General features: G+C 40.3%; 1 protein-coding gene across 2 annotated transcripts in view; it reads left to right on the top strand.

Annotated features, from left to right (window-relative positions):
• Positions 1–21,552, top strand: part of EIPR1 (EARP complex and GARP complex interacting protein 1) — a 1,964,495-nt gene that overhangs the window by 408,907 nt on the left and 1,534,036 nt on the right. For both annotated transcript variants that reach the window (XM_044070391.1, XM_044070382.1), the window contains exon 3: positions 20,083–20,215. In XM_044070391.1, coding sequence (XP_043926326.1) covers positions 20,083–20,215 — 133 coding nt within the window. The remainder of the gene's footprint in view (positions 1–20,082; positions 20,216–21,552) is intronic.

The following is a 21,552-nucleotide window of genomic DNA, read 5'->3' as shown; positions in this document are numbered from 1 at the left end:
ATTCCTATGCTCCCTTTTGCCAAACTCCACATGAGAAAATTTCATTGGTTTATAAAGTCAGTTTAGCTTCAGCATTCTCATCCCCTGGACTTAGTTCTTCTTCCAAACCTCAAGCTGGCATTTCAGTGCTGGATTCAGCAGTTGGCCATCAGTCGAGGGCTCCCTTTTCAAGCCCCTCTCCCCTCTCAGGATCTGTCCACATACGCTTCAGATGTGGGATGGGGTGCATCCTTCAGCTCTCTAAAGGTGCACGGTCTTTGTTCTCCTCAACAAAGGAAAAAACACATAATTTTAAGGAGATGAGAGCTCTTCTGTTGGCTCTTCAAGCATTTCATCCTCTATTTTCTCAGAGCCTCTCAAGGTGTTTACAGGCAATACCACATTGATATGGTATGTCAAGGAGGAAGGGGGGGGGGAGACGAGATATTACATCCTCTGCCAGTTGGCTGTTCTAGTGTGGGAACTAGCTATCCAGTACTGTGTGACTTTTCAGGCAGTTTGTGTTCCCTCAGGTCAGAACATTGTAGCGGTCTCTCTGAGCTGGTCCATAGTACAATCACTGAGAGGATACTTCACAGGGATGTGTTTCTGGACATTGTCCATCAGTGGGATACTCCACTCTGAACAGACAACTTCCTGTATTTTGTGCCAGAGTCCCAGATCCCCTGGTCTGGAAGGTGAATGCCCTCTCTTTTTCCCGGGAGGGGATGTTTCTTTATGCCTTTCCTCCCCTTACCATCATTCCAAAAGTCCTGTTCAAAGTACAACACAATGCTCTCAAAATCTTGCTGGTGACTCCATTTTGGCCAAGACAGCATGAGTTCCCTTTTCTTCTGCATGTAGCCATGGGCAGTCATCACAAGTTACCTAACAGGGTGGATCTACTCACACAAGACAAGGGATCTCTCATCTGTCCTCACCTGTCCAATCTCATCTGATACTGTGGCTGATGGGATTTTAATTCCATACCGACATCTTTTTCCTGAGGACATGCTTGGTGTCCTGCAGGAGGCAAGGAAGCCCACAATGGTGTCTTTCTTGTAACCTGGATCCACTTTCTGTGTATGTTCTTATCTGTGTGAATTGTTCAATGCTGGGTTGGCTTATTCTTCTATTAACACCCATTTATCAGTTATCTCATCTTGTCTGCCTTTATCATCTCCTTTAGCTTCTAGATTTTAGCCTAAACAGTTTCTTAAAGGTATCTTTCATATTAGTCCTCCCATGAAGACTGCTCCTTCTCCAAGGGATCTTCATTTTTTTTTTTTTTTTTTTTTTTAGAAAAATTGACCCAGGCCCCTTCTGAGCCTGCAGCTTCAGCTTCGTTACAGCATTGTTCTTAGAAGACAGTACTTTTGTAAGCCCTTACGTCTGCAAGATGGGTGTCTGAGCTTCAAGGCCTTATGGCTTGTCCTCCTTTTTTAGTTTTCCTTAAGGACAGGGTGTCCCTTCGTACCAATCCTTCTTTTATGCTCAATGTGGTGAATGAGTTGTCTCATAATCAGTCTGTTCATTTGCACACTTTTTTCCCTTCTCTGCAGTCTGCTAGTGAGAAGGTGCTGCATACATTAAGATGTGCATAGACAACTCAGATTTTATTTGAATGAGACTAAAACTTTTTGTAAACCTGATCAGCTCTTTTTCCTTTCATACTCGATCCTTAGGTTTAGCTGTTTCCATGTAAACTACTCCTTCGTGGATTTCTAAATCCATTTCTTTTTGGTGTACTTTCCATGGCAAGAGCCTTTCTTCTTCTGTTAAGGCTCATTCTTCTAGGTCAGTGGCTTCTTCAGGTGCTTTTTTCTAGGGTTTAGATACTAACTCTGTTCTTGAGGCCGCTAACTGGCCTTCTGTGCATACATTTACCAAGCACTATAAGTTGCTGTGATTTCCACAGCAAGAGCTGGCTTTGCTAGGGCCATTCTCCATGGGTTCCTGGAGAGCTCTGCTGGTCCTTTCCTCCTCCCTTTCTTCTTCCTGAGCTTTTGTACTGTCCCTATTGTAAAGAATACTGCAACAGTGAAATGGTATGACATAGTACAGTTGTGTACAATCTTACCAGAACAGTAGATGCCCTTTCTCTTTACTGTTGTGATATTCACTCCCTCCCTCCTTCTCCTTATTATTTTCTCTTCTGGATGTACTGGTTACCTCTTTTTTTTCCCTTGGACTGTGTTCCTATTGGGGCTGTCAGTCTAGCCATCACCTTTATGCCTTATGCTATACACGGGGAGCATATGTGTGATGTATGGCATACCAACCTAAAGGCTTTGGTATACTGGACAGACATTAGGCCACCTTTGGCAGGGAATCCCTATTGTAAAGAATACTGCAACAGTGAAGAGAAGGACATCTACCATTATGGTAAGATCTTGCACAACTGTACTTTATACTTTACTAATCTTCTGTTCTACATTCCCCCTTTCTGATCTTATTTTTTGTATTGTGAAAATTTCCAATCCGGTTGCCTTTGCCTGTATTTCTCTTTGATTATCTTTGGCGCTGCTTTTTTTTGTATTAATTAATTTGGCTTTCTCCTTTGTATAAATATTACACCATATCAGATCTCTCTTTCTTTCCCGTGTCCATATTTCTTTGTTATACCTTTCAAAAATCTCTAGATTTTGTTTTGTATTTTTGCATTTCCTCGGTTGCTTCTTTTTCTTGGTCTGTATAATGTTTTTCACGAATCTGTTGTATTAATGAACACAAATTTGCATTTTAAGCTTTTGATAGTTTTTGTGTACAAGTATTTTTATTTTCTCTAATTTCTGTCATAATCTTTTTGTATATCTTCTCTCTGGAAATTCTGGGCTTCTTGCATCATAGAAGCAACACGCAATTTCTTTCTTATCCTCAGTAGTCCATTCTGTCATCCTTGTGACTCTTTTTTGGCCTGTTAGTAGTAATTCAGAAAAATCGCAAAAAACGTTTATTGTACCACGGAGGGGGGGGGGGGCATCCTCCACCTGAGCCTGGCATAACCCCATCGTAGGAATATTTCCTTGTCTTGAGGATTCTACACTGTCATTTTTTCCAGTCCTGGCACCAATACACCTACCAGCATTGGGCACTTTTTTATCCTGGGATGTGTGCACCCAGCTGTCTTTTTTTTTTCTTTATTTTTTTACCTACTTCTGTCCATGATACATGCTATATAAAATTCAGTCTATATATCAGTGTTGTCTTGGTGAGATTTTGTAAAAACAGTGTCCACCTTGTGGAGATACGTACCAAGACATGAGGATGAATTCAGTTCCAGCAATACTACTCTTCTTTGCTTGCTGATTTTATCATGTCTCCATTCTGACCCCCTATTTTGCATTATGCGTTGACCTATGTAGTTAAAGTATTTTGTCTCTCTCTTGCATGACTTTTCTTTTGCATCATTGTGTATTGTGCATAAAGTGCTGATCGGGATCTTCATTCTGACAGTGAATGTTTTTGCTACAAGCTAAAAGGGGAAAAAAACTTTTGAAAGTCCTTCTCCCTCTGTCAGTGCTAATGAGGAGTAATAGTGATTTTTAACCTCATTGACATCAACCCAGAGGAACAAGTGGGATGCAACCATAGCCCATAGAGTTTAATGGATGCCTGTTGCACATGCGCAGACAAACATCTATTACAGTCTGTGGACTCATGCCTAACATGACATCAATTGGGGAAAACACTACTGTTATTTGAGACATGTTTTTTTTCTCATTTGGTTATAGATTGGCCTTACCCATCCAGTGGTTGATAATTATATATTTCCCCTAATGAGAATAGCTGGGATCATACCATAGATAATTTGAGGGGACCCATGCATGGGGTAAAGCACTTAGGAGCTACCTTTGTCCATTAGTATTACAGGGGGGCAGTCCTGAGGTAAATTTTCAGTTTCCTAGCCATAGATCCAAGTCGTCTTTGGATATGGACGGAGGTGAACTTTGTTTTATGTAGATGGGAAGTCTGATCCACAGCAGCGGTAGCCTCTGCAAGATATACCTGTCCCTCCAAACTCTCCGGTAACATGACATCAGAAATACTTAGTCTAGGGATCTAAACCTCTTTTGTATTATATATTATCTTTACATTAGCAAACATTGTCATTAGCTGTAGATACATTATCTACAACTAATGGCAATGTTTGTATATTGTTATTAGCTGTAGATACATTATCTGTAACTAATGACAATATTTGTATATTGTCATTAGTTGATTCCCCATGGTAAAATAACTAATTTCCTTATAATGTGACTTAAGTTTTTTTGCCTTAGCAGTTTATTATTATTATTATTGTTGCACAGCTCTTTTATGATAATGCCATGACAAATACATAAAAATTAGAGGACATTCAATGATGTTCAGTAGACTTTATTACATAATATGATCTTGGTTTTGTGCATTATTCTTGTTTAATTTTCCCACCTCCTAGATAAATATGGTACTTCTTGAGACTTAAAATGTTATGACTTGCTGTAACATTTATTTTCCCTAAAAAAGACAGTACAGTTGATTGTAAGTATACATATCATAATAGTGTATCTTTGAGGAGAGGATGCTGTTAAAGAAAAGTTATCCTTCACCATATCCCCTTTATTGTGTGATGATAAGTTGTATAAATTCCTGTAAGTGTGGAACAAAGGAAGCTTCTTTAATAGCATCTTCCATGTCACTGCACTTATGGAAGAATTCCATTCAGCCTGCTACTACTGTTATTTTACTTATATAAACTTTAACACACAGTGACAGAATACTACTATAAGTGTTCATCTTAAGAGCACTGCTTTATATTCTGCACAGGATATAACAGCTGGATAGATTCCAAAGCTTATGGGCGCTTCCCATGCTCCTAGACAGCTTTCAGATTGAAAGAGCTACAGAAAATCAGCAGTCTAGGTGCTAAGACCTTCGGAGCGTTCTTGCCTCTGAAGAACAGTCCTTTTGCAGGCTTTTGAGGATCGACTGTAAGATAGCATTTCTCCATTGCTTGGCAGATAAGTTCCCTAGGCGGAAAGAAAACTTTAACATTTTACTTTGTAACCAATGCTTTACTTTATTTCCTGTGAAGTACTTTATTTCATGCTAGAAATTTTATGTTTATCGGAATACCATACTACCTTTTAGTCACTTAAAAGTTTGTGGTTCTACTTTTTATGTTACTGTAAAAAACTTGTTGAAAGTTTAGTTTAATTTCATTTTTTTGTGGTGAAGACTCTTATTAAACTGTGTTTAAGTGCTGGAGTAAGTGTATGTTGTGCTTTTCACAATATTTATTGTTGGAAATACTACTTTTTGATACTTGCCTCTTTTATTGACTGTTCTTGCTGCTGCTGCTGTCAGTGATACCCAGACTTCAGGCTTTAGCTTTACCATGGAAGAAATTACCATTCTTTGGTTCCTCCTTCCTCTGGCCACAAAAAGAAGAACATTTCCAAACAGCCTTGCAAATAACTAGAGAGGGAAAGGTGATAGAATGGGAAGAAGCCAAGATTTTATTTCAACTGCAGGTTAGAGATTATCTTCCTTATCAGGGATTGATATCAGAGTATAGGCCAAGAGAAAGAAATAGGGGGATCCTAAATGAAAGACCAGCACTCGTAGAGTTTTTAGTAGAATCTGGAACAGAAGCTGCCATTAAAAAAGGAATAATTAGTAGAGCATATAAAACATTGCATGATAACTATAAGAATCAATGAGAGGAGGGTAGAAAGGATTGGGAAGAGAGAGTGGAAAAGCAATTTACAAAGAAACAACAGGAGAATATATGGATGTTTCTCAAATATGCAACAAAATCTAGAAAATTTAGGATGTTTGCCTGGAACAAGCGGCATACCCCAAAGATCAGTCTTGAGGCCTCTACTGTTTGGGACATACTTTTCTGAGGTGCAAGACAAAACCAGTGGTCTATGGCTGACCAGGCCTGCACATGACTGCAATCTGGGCACTGTCATAAATTTCCCTAGTGATATGAATATCCTCCAAGAGGGTCTTAACCAAACTAATGACTGGTGCCAGAAGCATGGCCTCAAACTGAATGCCAAGAAATGCATCATTAGCTCCTTTGGGGAAACCCCACTAATTATCACATTAATAACAACATACTAAGCATGCAATCAGTCGTGAGGGACTTGGGCACCCAGGTTGATAGCAACCTGACTTTTGACCACCATATTGCCTCCATTGTACAGAAGGCTTTCCACATGGCCCACCTCATAAGTAAGGGTATTTCATCCAGGAACAAGGAGGTCATAACATCCTTGTACTCCTCCCTTATCAGACCCATTATCGAGTACAGTGCCTCCTTTGGCAAGTACCTTGCTATGCATGTGCAGCAGTTGAAGAGACCACAGAGGTTCCTGACCAGGAAAATCCAGAGTCTCAAACACCTATCCTATACAGATAGGCTAAAAGCCCTGTCCCTCTACTCAGTCTCATACAGACTGCTCAGACTGAGTAGAGGGACAGGGCTTTTATCGTCCTATGAACCTATGGTAGTATTTGCATAAATATTTCTATACCCCAAGTATACTCCACGAAATTTTTTCTCAGCCAGACAGCAAATGTTAGAGATGTGGTGGGAAGAAAGAGGTAATTGGGAACATATTTTTTGGGAGTGCGGTGAATTGGTGGACTTAAAGTATTCCCTGAAGGATGCACTGGTAGAGATGTGTGGGTAGATTGGTCTATCGAGGGAGATGATTTTTCTGAGCTATGATACAGAATTGTAATTGCCTAGGCATGGTATGGGCTTGCTGTGTCTAATTATGGTGGCTGCCAAAAAAAGCAATTAGTAGAAAATGGAAATCAAAATCTAAACCAACTATGTGAATATAGTAACAGAAATAAAACAACTGGAATTGAGATATTTAGAAAAGGGTAGGAGCAAACTACATAGGAAAAAAATGGGAATTGTGGGAACAATACATACAAGGAAGAATGAGGTTTAAAACGCATCAGGACTTAAATGAACTATAATGTTTGACTGAAAATGATTGGGTAGATTATAAGTGATGTATAATGTTTGCAACTGGGAGAGTGTCAGTATGGTTTGTGACGTAAAATGCTTGCAACTAGGATTGTGTCGGTGTGGTTTGTTTTCATTTATATAAATGTATGATTGCCTATGTAATAAGTGATGGTTTACTATAGATGTTTCTTGTTTAAAAAGGCAGGAATTGAATAATTTATGCAATGTTGCTTAAATTGTATGATCTATAGAAATATATGCGAAGTAAAATGTTTGTTATTTAATTATAGTGTGATTACTTTTATATGAATGTAAATTTGCCTGTGTCACAAGTCATAATTCAATAAAGGTGTTTGGGAAATAAAAAAACATTTCCAAATAGCCTTTGCCTCTTCAGCATGCTACAAATTTGCTTCAGCCACAGATGGGTGATTCTGTTGTAGTCAATTCTGGCTGCTCAGACCACAGATTTTCTTCCTTAGTTTCCACTGGTGTAGTCCCTTCAGCCACCATGGACCGGAGTTTAGACAAATCCTCTGTGACTGTTGGAGTGTCCATAGGGCCATGGGAGAGCCATATTTGTTATTTTCAGAGGAAGGAGTGTGAAATGCCTCTCTGCCTAGTTGGTCTGGAATGCCTGTTCCCCAGGGTGATGTGCCTGAAAGGAATTTTCTGCTTCTGAAATGCCTGTTCTAAAGAAGCAGAAAGTTAAACATTTATTTTCCTATCTCAACTACTTTAGATAGGAATGATTTACTGGGCTTAGCTCAGGCACTTGACCCCTCTCATTCTGGTTTTACTTGTGAAAGAAAAGGAAGTCTTAATTTTCTGAAGATTCCCAATACAATGAGCAGGGAAATGATTTACGGGAACAACCTCTGTTTTTTTTCTTCAGGTGACGGACACTGTTTATGAGGAGAGTGTTTCTCTGATGCTCCATTTGAAGAATTTTCTTGTTCTGAAAGAATAACTACAATGAACCAAATTGTTTTAGTCAGAGCATAGTGACATTCAAATGTGTTTGAAAAAATATGATTCATTGCAACTGGAATTTCCTCAGCCCACTCCTGTTCCACTTGTTCTTCCATCTTTGGAGGATGATTTTATTACAGACTGTAACATGCCTGACAACCAGCCTACAGCACCTAAAAAAGCAAATAGATTGTATAAAGTTCCTTAGTCTTACAAAAGTTTTTTTATAATCCCAGATCTAACCTTGGAAAGATTTCTTTGGCAAATCCTATTGCTGCTAAATATTTGTTAAATGCTAATCCCTCTCCCTCAGATGAGAATGGAAAGCTTTTAATAGATTTGGATAAAATGTGTATGCTTCTGAGACACTTGCTTTTGGAATTCTTAATTGCCAAAGTCAAATGTTAGTCTTTGTTTACATTGTTTGAGAATGTGAGGAACATTATAGCTACTTTTCCATCTTCTGAGGAGACTCTGCTGTGAACACACATGCTGTTTCTGTGTCTCAAGTGACCAAACAAGTGTGCTTATGATTTAGCCTATGCCTCTTCCAGAGTAATTGCTACTGGAAGTGTTATGAGAATGTTTGTATGGTAATTTTCTTCAGATGTACTTGAGGATGTTAAAACTGAAATTTTGAATTCTCCTTTGGATGGGGAGGTTGTTTTTGGACCCACCTGCTGCTGAGTTGCTTAAAAAGTGTGATCAGAGGTGGAAACTGTTTCAAGGGGTGAGTCAGATTTTTCTGCCTTCCTTCATTCCTTTCCCAAGTTTGTTAAAGGTTTCATACCTGCCTCAGCACCTTTTTATAAAAAGCAAAATAAGCAGACCCAGCAAACTTCTCGCAAGTAGATGCTCAAGAAACAATGGCACGGAGACTCCAGCAAGAAAGGGTGAGCGTCTCAGAAACCAGGGCAGACTAACAAGTCTGAATGAGCATCTGCAAATGGTAATCCCTCCTTCCCACATTAGCAAGCCTTTAAATTCCCCCCAAAATATGGCTCTCCTTTTTTCTATTTGGTAGCAGATAACTTCAGACACAGGACTTCTGAGAGTGATCCACCAGGGGTACAGATGACAGTGTATATTCCTTCTTTCTTTTCAGGCGATTCCTTCTCATTCACCAGATTAAAATTTTTTTCTCCTGTCATTCTGCATCTGCTGACTCAAGGGGTAATAGAGCCTGTGCTACTTTCTCTGACAGGAAAAGTTTTTTTATTCAGTAATGATTCTGGTAAAAAAAGAAAGAAACAAGCTTCCTTGAGATCAGTTTTAGATCTTTCTTTCGCAATCATTTTATGAAAGTCTCAAAGTTCAAAATGCCATCCCTTCACGACCTGTTACCACTTATTACTCCTTTCAGTTTTTTGGAAACTCTAGATTTAAAGAATTCTTATCACATTCCTATAGCCTCAGATTTCAAACATGTTTAAGGTTTTCTGTATCTGGATCACACTATCAATTCTCTGCATTACCCTTTGGGTTATCTGCTGCTCTAAGGATGTTAATAGAGTGTCTAGCACTGGTGATAGCCTATTGCAGACAGCATAATATTCACATTTTCCCTATTTAGATGGCTTATTTATCTTTGCAGAGTCTTTTTCAAAGTCTCAGGATTCTTTCACTTAAATAAGAGATCTCCTTCCCAGACCGGGTTTTCAAAAGAACATTGAAACTTCTTGTTTGGCGCCTTCTCACAGGATTCTTTTCTTGGGTTACTTCCTAGATACCCCAGTTCAATGAGCTTTTCTTCCTCAGGAAAAAAGTAGATCTATATCTAGATATATTACTGAGCTTTTCACTCAGTCCCGGATTTCAACAAGGGAATTTTTCATGATGCTATTTTTTTTTTTTTTTTACCAGCCATGATTCCTTTATCCAGACTATGCATGGAAAGATTCAGTAGTATCTAACATCTGTATGGTCCCAATATCAACATCTTCTGACATTCCAGATTCCAATTTTGGGATTTTTAAAAGGGAACTGCTGTTTTGGAGAGATCAGTTTTATCTGAATCCATGTCTGCAATTTTCTGTTCCATCTCCAGCACAGTCTGCAACTACAGATGCCTTAGGCTTTCCTAAGGGAGCAGTGACTCTAGAAATTAAACTGCAGGGTCTTTGGAACAAAAAAGACAGACCAAAACACATAAACATAAATGGGATGTTGACAGTGATAAATTATCTCAACTCTTTGTCATTTATGGTTCCCAAAGCAGTTACGAGTGATTATAGACCAACACCACGGTGATGTGGTACATAGGTTCATAGGATCGTACTAAGCTAACTGCCCTTGCGAGCCATTTTAAGCCTAGCCAATTACCCCTTGTGAGAATCAAATCCTGCACCTTGTGTTTGTAAGGCAAACACCTTAGCCATTAGGCCACCCTCCCAACCCTAAACATAAACATAAACAATCAGGGTGCTCCAGATTTTACTGTCTGTGGTGACTAACCATGGGAGCCTGAAATATAGCAATTTAGCATGTTCTTACTCTACAGGCATCATACAGCCCATGAGAGCCAAACTGAATAGGACCAGGACAGACCATTACAAATGGAAATTGAATCAGGAGGTCTTCCATGATTTTATCCAGCTATGTGGAACACCTCCATTTACAGCAAACAACTGTCAAAATTATGTTCCAGGCCTGGAAGACAGAGCATTTTCATTTCTTTGATGTCTTTTTACTGATATCCAGGGTCATTCCGAAGATTCAGAAGGACTCTCCTAAGATCTTTGTGATGACTCCATTCTGGCCCAAGCAACTGTGGTCCTCCCTTCTTTTGGAAATGGCCAAGGGCAATTACCACAAGTTTCCTCTCAGACTGGATCTACTTATACAAAACAGGAGTTTTTTGGTGCATCCCATCTTGAAACAACTTCAACAAGCTGCTTGGATGATAGAGTTGTAATACCTTTTAGGCATCTGTTTTCTGAGGATGTGCTGCAGGTGTTAATGGAGACAATGAAACCTGCTCCTAAGAAATCATATATTGCTAAATGGAAAAGATTTTCTAGTTAGTGCCAAGATAAGAACCAGGACTAGTTCTACAATATTTGTGTAAGTTATTATTTTCTGGCTTTTCTTACTTCTCTGTTAAGGATAATTTGTCAGGCATATCAGCATATCTGCTTATGGATGCCCCCTTTTAACACATTGCTATGTTAAAATGTTTTGAAAGGGATTCTGAATACCCATCCACCTAGAAAACAGGTAGCTCCTCTGTGGGACCTTAACTTTGTTTTGGAAAAATTAACACTTGCTCTATTTGAACCAGTTTATCAGGTTGATATGAGGTTCATAACATGGAAAACAGTTTTGCTGATTGCTGCAACTTCTGCAAGAATAATGTTTGAGTTTAAACTCTCGTGATGGGTCAACCTTATCTTATTTTCCACCAGGATACATTTTCCATGAGAACTAGTCCTTCATTTATGCCTAAATTGGTATTCAAGTTTACTTTGTGCCAAGCTACCCATCTCTCTGTCTTCTTTCCGGAACCTAAAATGAGAGAGAAATTTTTCTTCATAATCTGGATATCAACAGACAACTCAGATATTATTCTGACAGAACTAAAATCTTCAGAAACTCTGATCAGTTATTCATTTCTTATGAAAGTAATAAAAAGGGACAACCTGTGTCAAAGCAAACTGTTTCCAAATAGTTGACCCATGCTATTTTGCTTTGTTTTATCCACTATAACAAATCAATTCCTGGCACATTCTACTAAAACCTTGGTTTTACTGGTGGCTTTTTGAAAAGAGTGGGTTCTAGAAGTATACAAGAGGCAGAAACGTGGTCCTCTGTACATACTAATACAAAGTACTACAAACTAGATCCCTTTTCTGGGTCTTGAGCAGGCTTTGCTAGACCCATTCTCCAGAGTCTCCTGGACTATTAACCTTCCACCTCGAAATTCATGTAAGCTATGGTATTGTACCCATATAGCTAAGGCTGCTGCAGTGACCAGATGATGAACATAGTGCAGTTGTATATGTAAACATACCATAACAATAGATGTTTGAATGGTCTTTGCTGCAGTAGCTACTCTCCCTTCCTCCTTATTTTTGTATATTTTTTGTCACCAGGGTATGGGCATTGATTTTTGTTTACTTAGCATTGTTTTGTTTCAGGGCTGTAGCCTACTTCTTTCAATTGGTATGAAAGCTCTGAAGGGCTTGGCATGCAGGACATCAATTTTGTACATCCCTATTCAAGTTGTCAATGGTCTGAGCATGAGAAAGTTGCCCTAAAGGTTTGGAGGATGGTCAACTGTTATATCCTTAGCAGGATGTAACCCATATAGCTAAGGCTACTGCTGCAGTGATCATTTGAACATCTGCTGTTATGGTAAGTTTACTTACATAACTGTATTTTCTTATCCTGCTGAATTACCCTCATAATTATGTATTTTTGTTTTTAATAATTGAAAAGTTGGAATGTTGCAAACAATATTTCATATGTGATGTTGGGACTTAGTTGATTCAAGTAATTGAAAAATATTTTACAAGATGCAGCGGATGCATTCATTTTCTATTTTATTCAAAAACCTATGTTTTATTTCTGTTTATTGATACATGTTTGACTTGATTATCTACTGCAGAATATAGGATTTCCTCTAATGTGAAGTTTATATTTGTTATTTTCTTCTTCTTACATTAAGGTTTTGTTATGAAAGTAATAATATTAATAGGATATGCTGTTACCTAAAATTGCTCTCTTTCTTAGGAGTGTCTTCAGTGGTCATATACCTCTTCCTGTACCTTGTCTACAGGTTAAACAAATTCCACTCTGTTATATAAAATCAGCTCCTAGATTACCTCTGAACTCTCAACCAGTAGCTAATAGGCCAGAAACTTATACTCAGTCCCTTAAACATAAAAGCAATACTGTTTGGAACAGACCAAATATAGCTAAAGCACCCGACTTCCTTAATGTTAAAGATGTTCACAATACCACCATAGAAACTATCACTGCCTTTCAAACACCTTGGCATTTGGCTAGATCAGTCTTTTAACTACACATTCAAAACATGCACAAGGAGATCAACACAGACTACTTTTCTGAGCAAACAAGCTATCACTGTTTTTGGCAAAGCCAACCAAAGCTGCTGTAGGCAAAGGAATACTCTTATCTCAACTCAGATATTGACTATCCATTGTAGCTGCAGCATCAGAGAAAAATGCCACTATCTTACAAACCGTCTCCAGTAAAATCTGCTGGTTCATTGCTAACTCCCCCATTGAAGAACACCACTGTCTAACTCTTGCCAAAGCTAAATGGCTCCCAGTATATTTGAGAGCCAACGTCCTACTGGGATCACTAATTCTCATAGGTTCATAGGTGTGTACTAGGCTAATGGCCCTGTAGCCTTTACAAGCCTAGCCCATAGGATTAACCTGGCATCATTCCACCCGACCTTAGTTCCCAGTGCCTCTGTCAAGCAGAGCCACTGGAGTGATCCCCGGGGTGAATTTTCTATTTCCCTTCCACTCATCAAGATTTCTCTTGAAGAGGGCCAGTGAGGTGCTATGCTTGACATGTATGGGAAGTCTGTTCAATAGCATGGGCAGTCTCTGTGTTATGAACCTGTCCCTCCAGCATGATGTTCTTCGTGTTTCACTGTTGCAGTCATCACCTGTGGGTTATCCCTGCTGTAGTAGCCCTCGGCTGGCCCGAATACCAGAGTCAGTGTTTTTGTGCACCGGCTGCTGTTGCCTGTAGTCTGACGTCAGGTCATCAGGACTATAAAGCTAGGCAGCTGACATCATTACATCAGTCTTTCTTGCCGTGGAGCCCATAGCAGAAGCAGTTTGCACGAGTGCCGGTTGGTCGCTACCAGAAGTCTTATTTCAGCAGAAAACATCTAAAGCTAAGTACCCCATTGGGGACCCTTTTTTCTTTCTCTAATTGATGTCCAAAAAAGTTAACAATTGTCTCACCTGTGGAAAGCAGATCCCACACCGAGACTTTCATTCTTACTGCATCACTTGTTTAGGCCCAGACCATGACGTCCCTCGTTGCCAGTTCTGTGCTGTCTTTAATGCGAGAACCATTCGCTGTAGAGCTCTTTTTGTAGACAATTATTTTCATATTCCATCTTCGAATTCCGATATAGCATCCATCAGACAACAATCCACCGACATTCCGAAAAAAAGTGTAAAGCTAGAAACAAGGCCACACAAGGCTAAGCAAGTTGTCAGTTCTCCAGAATTCAGTGAGGCGCTTTTGCAGCCTCTGATGCCTGTCTCGCTTTCTATGCAGGCCTCTGCCAAGACCCTTTCGGAGTCCAGTATGCCGCAGAAATCCACTTCATCTTCCAAGCCTTTGGCCGCCTCTCCCTCGGTTGGGTCCAGAGCCGCGATGCAGGCACCGGCTTCTGAGGAGGCCGATCGCACTACTGATTCTAGACAAAAAAAAACAAAGTCTTCTCTTCCGACTACCATTTCTCAGAGACCAGTGGATTGTCTTAGGCCTCGAAGCCAGGCCACTAATAGGAAATCTGCTGCCACCATCTTGCTACTTCTCCCCCACCCCAAGTTCAAATGCTTAAAATGGAAGAGGATCTCATTTCCACTATCCGAGGTACTCAAGCCCCCACTCCAAAAAGGAAAAGGGCTCCTTCTCCAGAAATTATGACAGACCAGGAGTCTGAGGAATCTGATTATTCTGCCATTGAAGAGGAACAACAGCCCCTAACTGTTTGAGGATTCAGATGCAGAGGAATCCATCCCTTCTGCCTCCCCTCCAGAGGACCTCTCCTTCGGGGAAACCCTTCACTCCCTCAGGGAACATTTTCAGTGGGAATCGCAGGACTATACCCACAGTCAAAGAAATGTCTTAGAGAGTTTCTGGACCTGCCCTAGCACAAACCTCTCTGCCCTAGCACAAACCTCTGGCCATCCCACCTATTCGAGAAATGGTGGATGATGATTTCCTTGAATCCAGTTTAGCACCCGATGCCCTGCCTCCTGCCCCAGCTACACCTGACAGGTACTACAGAGTATCTGATTCTCACAAATACCTGTACAGGAACCCTGCTGCAGACCCTGAGGTCATTACTCAGGGACCCAAAGGAGCTAAGACTAGTTCTGCCAAGAATCCTGTTCCTTCTGACAAAGACTCCAGAGCTCTGGACAGATGGGTTAAGAAAGTATACACCTCTACAACCTTAGCTATCGGAGCACTCAATTGTCAGTTCCATATGTTAAAATATCAATAACACACTTTGGAACAGTTAAAACAGAAGATTGCTACCTCCCTTGACAGTGTCATCTCAAAAGAGCTAGCAGAATTACTGCACTCTGCTTGTCAAGTGGCCAAGCACTCATTACAGTGTGGATATGATGCCCTAGAAGCCTCTAGCAGGGCAGCAGTGACAGGATCTGTTATTAGAAGACATGCATGGCTGAAGGAGCAACCTCTCCCTTGATCATGTCAAGTCTAAACTTACTGATGCATCCCTAGATAAGGAATGCCTGTTTGGGGAAAAAGCAGAAGAGGTGCTTGAAAAGATGGAAGACGAAGCAAAATCTATGCAAACAGTAAAAGATTTCTTTCAAGTTCAACCACCCAGATTCAGCAGGAACTTCGCCTCTAAACACTGGGCCTTCCCTGCACCCAGCAGACAGGGCCAAAGTAAGGCCCGCAGGGACAGGACATCCAGGCCCCCATCCCAGGGCCAGCAAAGAAGCAAACAGTGGACCACTTCCGCCTCTAAGGCAGGGAGTTCTAAGCCAAGCTTCTATGGTAAGCACTCACAATGACTCTCCTTCCACCCTCCTTTCTCTCATCTAAAACTAGGAGGAAGGCTCACCCTCTTCAAGGACAATTGGGTCTGTATAACCAAGGACCAATGGGTATTAAAAATCATTTCTCAGGGATACAGATTCTCCTTCAGCGAACTCCCAATTCCAAGAGGGTACCCAGACTATCCCCAAAACCAGTGGGCAAAGGCATTAAAACAGGTAAAAACCCTAATATCCCAGGGGGCAGTAGAACCTGTCTCTCTGGAGCAAACAGGAAAAGGTTTTTACTCCAGACTATTCCTTGTCCCTAGAAAAGAGGGCACTTTGCGCCCCATCCTGGATCTATCCAAACTGAACACCTCCTTGGTGGTCCCCAGATTCAAAATGCTAATTTTGCAACAGCTCCTGCCTATACTCGCATAAAATGCCTGGCTGGTGACACTAGAACTAAAAGATGGCTGCCTCCACATCCCATTAGGGAATAGTGCAGAAAATTCCTGCGCTTCAGAGCAGGCAATCAGCACTTTCAGTTCTCTGCACTGCCCTTTGGCTTTTCTACTGATTCCAGAGTATTCACCAAATGCTTGGCCCCGGCTATAGCATTCTGCAGACAAAAAAATATACAGATTTACCCTTACTTGGAAGACTGCCTCATTCAGGCGAACAGCAAAGAAAAGTTACTCCAGGCTCTTCCCTTTGTCAAAAAACTCCTAACTTCCCTAGGGTTCACCATCAGTGAGAAAAAATCAAAACAAAACCCCACCAGGAAAATTGTTTTCCTGGGATCTGTGCTAGACACAGCAACCCTAATGACCTTCCTATCCCGAGAAAAGCAGAGTTTCCTGTCTCTCTACTTCACCCAGCTGGCTTCCAGAAGTCACCTCACTTTGAGGAAGTTCCTGGAAGCCCTGGTATACATGTTATCTTGTATCCTTCTCATCCCTCTCACCAGGCTTCACATGAGAAAGATTCAATGGTACTTAAAGAACCTTTGGTGTCAGCACTGTCAGTCCCTAGAGACCACTCTCCCACTGATCCCTTGCATAAGGGATGAGTTTCTCTGGTGGGCAGACGCCTGTTCCATGAACAAGGGTCTTTCCTTCATCCTGCGGCCTTCTGGCCAGACAATCACCACCAACGCCTCAGACATAGCTTGGGGTGCTCACCTAGCAGGCAAGTGTACCCAGGGCTTTTGGAATGCCCAGCAACTTAACTTGCACATCAACCAGAAAGAAATGATGGCAGTGCAAAATGTTCTGACTTTCTTCCAATCCCATCTCAGGCCAGGGGTCCTCCTTATAAAAACAGACAACACCACAGTAATGTGGTACATCAGTAATCAGGAGGGCAACCAGTCTTGCAGGTTAGCCATGAGTCTGTGGCTTACAGCCACCTCCATGGGCGTACACCTAATTGCCCAGTACTTACCAGGGATCAAAAACACACTGGCAGACCACCTAAGCAGAAACTTACTGGACCACCACGAATGGCAGCTCCACAGAGAAATCTTTCTGTAAATCACCCAGGAGTGGGGAACCACAAGGGTGGACCTCTTTGTCTCGCACCTCAACCTCTAGCTGCATAAGTTTTGCACCAGGAGTTTCACCTCCTAGCATGGAAGGCGGATGCCTTGACCTCCCCCTGGAGCTCCCTCTTGGTGTATGCATACCCTCCTCTGCCCCTTCTTACCAAGGTTCTGATCAAAATAAGAGGGGAGAGACCAAAGGTTCATAGGTTGGTACTAGGTTGTCGGCCCTAGGGCCTATACAAGCCTAACCATAACAATTCCCTGGCCATTTCTTCCCACACTATTTACTTCCCTAGACCCCTGCCCTTATCACTCTAGACACATTAGTGTGCCTCACTATCGAGTCACCTATGACTAGTGTGTTGGGCATGCTGTTTTGCCTTAGGAGCTTTGGTTGATTGGCACACTGTTTAGGAGAGTTATGTGTCTCGTGATTAGTGTTGTGTTGTGGTGGTCGAGTGCATTTCTGCTTTGGAGGCCTCTGCTGTTTGGGTAGATTTTTACTGAGAGCCTCCGCAAAGGTGGGTGTGTGGTTTGTGTTTTTATGTGACGGCAGTGCCGGTGTGTGTTCTGGAGGGCTATGTGTTCTGTGTGGTGTGGTGCAAGTGTTGACCTTCTCCTCTTGACCAGCTATTCTGGTCTTGGCTGGAGAGTGCGTGGCTTCCAATTTGGATATATAAGTGCATCTCTCACAAGTCTGAGTGTTGGGAGGTAAGAGGAGAGGGTTGTCAGTGTACATGAGGCAGTTGCTACATTGCCTCAGGATGCCCAAGTTCATCAAGTTGATAGGAGAAAGCACAGGGAACTGACCTTTAGACAAGCTTGGAGGGGTGAACATTAATAATAAGTACTGAAGTTGTTTTCTTGTAGAATGTTTAGTGCTGGTAGCACTTTTGTGTGCTAAAATAATTGCTACAAGAAGTCTGGTAAAGTGCTAAACTAATAAGCTAGTAAAAGTGCAGGAGAGTAGAGAACTAGCAGATCTAAGGGAATAATTGAACAACAGTCTTTGGCACCGCTCAGAAGCTTACAAACAGTCCTCGATGCAGCAAATCTGTATCAGGACTAGACTAGTTACAGGAAAGGCGGGAAACAGGCGCAGTCGTGGCTTTTAATCCAGAAAGTTGAAAGAGATGGAAAACTGCCAATAAACTTCAATTTCTGGGCCAGAAACCACTCTTCTTGTGGTAGATAGGCTACCTAGTGCTTACCACTCCCACTGATAAGCTAGAAGGCCTCCCTTTAACATAGAAAGGCTTGGGGGTGGCTCAGAAGTTTACATACAGTCCTGGATACAGGAAATCTGTATCTGGACTAGTCAAGTTACAGGAAAGGTGGGAAACCAATGCAAATGTGGGTTTTTAAACCAGAAAGTTGAAAGAGATGGGAAAAAGCTGCCCAAATGGCCAATAAACTACAATTTTGGGCCAGAAACCAATTATCTTGTGGTAGATAGGCTACATGGTGCTTACCACTCCCAAATCCCTTTCTCTTGAGACATTGTCCCCTCTCACTCATAAACTTTTCACCAACCCCCCATGTAATCTAATCTCTCTTTTTGCATCTCTCTCACTTTTCTCCTTTTTACTCCTCTTACCTCTGCATGCCTCTCACACCTTTTCTCTGTCTTCTCCCTGTGGTATTCTTTCCTGCAACTATTTTCACTTGCTTCATCCGATATCTTCATACCTTTCTTTATAATGATATTCTGCTATCCCTATCGCCTAAGCCATTTCAGTCATTATGACTATATCCTCTCCATAAAGCTCAGCTAAGCATAATTCCATTCATGTTTTGACATTGTAAACTGCTCCTTGAACCAAATGTTGTGGCATATTCTTTCATCTGTAAATATATTTGTATCTGTAAGTATGTTTTGTTAATTTCTTATGTGCTCATATTCACCTGAGCTGTGCCTGCAAATGATCCTTTGAGGTCGGTGCTACCCCAGCAAACAAGTTTAAATAGAATGAATAAATAAATACTCTTTTTACCTGCATACTAAATTTGTTTTATTTACAGTGGTAGTATATTACTTACTGTGTTCACTGTGGTAAATCAATTTTATTTTGTAACTACTGCTCTTGTATGTAAAGTTTAGTGTTCATATCTCTGGTTTTAAACTGTTGTGATCTATATCGTTAAATCGTTTCTGCTCTTTTTTGGCATTCTTTGTTAACTTCTTTATTTGGAAATGTTAGTATGCATTTACACATTTACAGTGGAAAGAATATCATATATTTTAATAATATATATAAAGGCTATTTATCTGTTGCAACCATTCATCCTTGTAGGGTAGGAGATTTTGACTAGAAGAACTAAAGACGATATGCAGCAATGCATTTATATATAAGGGGCCACCCACTTACCCAGTGCAAACCATTTAGACATCTCAAAGGGAAGAAACCACTCCTTTTTTTTAAATTTTGGCGTCGGGGAGAAGACATCAAAAAGATGGTTGTAACTGTTATGTTGTAGTTTACTGTAACAGTAAACACTCCCCCGGAAGATCCTCTGTTATGGTAATTATACTTGCACGCAACTCTACTTTGATTCAGTATTTCTCAGTGGTGATTGCAGAAACTTTACAAAAGAGGGACCAAGGTTGGCCTGATAAATCCTGTCTCTCTCGTAAAGAAACCTCATAACTTTGGACATTAGGCATCCGCTCTTAAAAATAAGGGGTTTATTCCTCCTGCTACCCTCTGTATCTGCAACTGTTTCTATATTGTACAGCTCATGCTACTTGTTAATATTCTAAATATGAATTTGTCTGTTTCCCCACTGGCTTTGCTCATATAAATGTTTGTATTAAAATATTTTGAAGGACTGAGGTAACTGTTATACTTATATACATAATGGTTGGATTGTCATTACAGATTCACATAATAGATTTTGATGATGAAAATAATATTATAAACAAAAATGTTGTCCTTCATCAAGCTGGTGAGATCTGGCAAATCAGTGCGAGCCCTGTCGACAGAGGTGTACTGGCAACTTGTTACAACAGAAGTAAGTGGAACTGGCATTTACATATATAAATCAGAACTTTGGTTTTAATGTGTACATATCTACTAATTTCATTCTGTACATGATTTGCCTTTATTTAATTGTATGTTTGTGTATGCAAGTATTCAGATATTCATTTAGACTTGCCAGTGATAATTCTGTGTGAAAAGCAGTGTATGAATATTTTATTTATTCATTTATGTATTTTACTGCTAAGTGAACTAATTCATATGGACCCTTTTCAGCCACAGCCTAAGCTTTAAGTATCAAGCAACATGCAGAATACTGTACAAAAATGTATTAACAAGTATTTTGGCAAGCAGTGACACATTCCTACATTAAATTTCAGTATGTAAAAAATGGAATTTTAAATATAGTCAACATATAGCAAAATTAAAAGCAATTGCTGAGGAGTAGCAGGGTAGAATTCAAGTGTACTGGCTCAGAAGAAAGTAAAAGAGGAGATGTATACAAATGTGTTGCCAAAGATATTCAGTTTGTTTTCACGTTTGGAATAAAAGACAGAAAGGACTAATGAAATCTGTAACTTGCTTTATTTGAGAGTGAAAGCTTAGTTGTTAATAATAAGAAATCTTATTTTTAAGCAACCTTTAATTTCTTAGCTGCTATTTATATCCCAGAATGTTCCCCACATACATTCTGCTAATGGTTTCACTCTACTTTTGTTCACTTCCTATAAATGGTCAAGCCAACATTAGGCACCCAGGAAAACCCATGTTCATAGACACCAACCCCCCTCCCCCAAATATCCATTTCTGTTTGTAACCCCATAGGAGCTGTAACTAGTTAAAAAAAAGACTGTTTCACTCTTTGTGTGATTACCAACTTTATTAGAAACGCAGTGTGTACTGCATCTCTGATTAGGATAAAGCAGGTAATAGGAAAGTGAGTGAACAGGTCAAACCCTTAGACTTAGCTAGAAAATCTATGCTCTGTTGTTTTTTGAGGTAAACAAAAATACTAGAAATCTGTTGCCAAGAGCAACCAATCTCATTGGCTGTCAGATATATTACCCTAAGCAGATGCTTCTAGTCTTCAGGGTAGGTTTTTTCTCTTGCAGGACACCAGATATATCAGTGGGGCAGTTGTAACATAGATGGCATGCATGTTGGTAGGTAACCATATACACTAAAGCAGTCCTTTTTTAAATATTTATTGATTTTGTTTTTACTGGACATGAATTGAGGATGAATACATTACTGTGGCCATTAATAATTTTTCTCCAAACACCTTTATGTAGGAAAATTTACATTCATATAAAAGTAATCACACTATAATTAACATAAATATTTTACTTCACATATATTGCTGTATATCAC

The sequence above is a fragment of the Protopterus annectens genome, chromosome 1.part0, assembly GCF_019279795.1.
Source record: "Protopterus annectens isolate FY-2018-M chromosome 1.part0, PAN1.0, whole genome shotgun sequence".
NCBI classification, from domain to species: domain Eukaryota; kingdom Metazoa; phylum Chordata; order Ceratodontiformes; family Protopteridae; genus Protopterus; species Protopterus annectens.
Note: the sequence above shows the minus strand (reverse complement) of the source record. Positions and strands in the feature narration are given on the sequence as shown.